Here is a 672-nt window from a genome sequence, read left to right as displayed (position 1 = left end):
TATTCTATACAGGTTCATGTGAAGCGCACAGTTAGACATATTGAAGTGAATGACTGAATCAATGTTTTTATTATGTGTTAGGCTCGGCTCAAACCCGAAGATTGCTAAGCAAGTTAGTGCAGACGTCGTCACCAAGCGTGAGACATTGACTATAGCAGATATATTCAGTTACATGAAGCAAGAATCTGCAAAGGTAAAAATAAAGCTATATACTTCTTACTCAGTTTGAAACACTAAGATTTTTATATCAAATGCTTATAAAATGTCGCAGGATGCCTTTTTTGAATGCACTGCTACTATCGATGATGTTGTTCATGGCTCAGCTTGGTACTATATTGGATGCAGTGGATGCCATGCTAAGGCTACCAAAGGCGCAACATCTTTGGTTTGTACAAACACGAAATGTGAGAAGATCAACACAGCTGGTGTCCCTCAGTATGGTCTCTCGCCTGAACATTTAATTATTCTTTCTCTGTTATTTGCTTCTGTTTATTACATTGGTGACGTTTCCTTCTGAATCTTTTTTAACATGTACCGTGCAAAGATATCTGTTTATGACAACAGTGACCAAGCCGTTTTTGTCCTACTAGGTGATGATGGTCGTGTGTTAACCGGAAGGCACGCATCAGAGTTAGTTAGCAGATACTTTGAGGTAAATATTCATCAATTAAT

At 38.2% G+C, this 672-nt stretch overlaps 1 protein-coding gene across 1 annotated transcript in view; it reads left to right on the top strand.

The window, feature by feature from the left end:
• The window catches only part of LOC106302698, a 4100-nt gene that overhangs the window by 2085 nt on the left and 1343 nt on the right, over positions 1–672 (top strand). The window contains exons 6-8 of the mRNA XM_013739157.1: positions 82–193; positions 272–435; positions 532–652. Of these exons, the coding sequence (XP_013594611.1) occupies positions 82–193; positions 272–435; positions 532–652 (397 nt within the window). The remainder of the gene's footprint in view (positions 1–81; positions 194–271; positions 436–531; positions 653–672) is intronic.

The sequence above is a fragment of the Brassica oleracea genome, chromosome C7, assembly GCF_000695525.1.
Source record: "Brassica oleracea var. oleracea cultivar TO1000 chromosome C7, BOL, whole genome shotgun sequence".
NCBI lineage: Eukaryota > Viridiplantae > Streptophyta > Magnoliopsida > Brassicales > Brassicaceae > Brassica > Brassica oleracea.
This window is presented reverse-complemented; position numbering and strand designations above follow the sequence as displayed.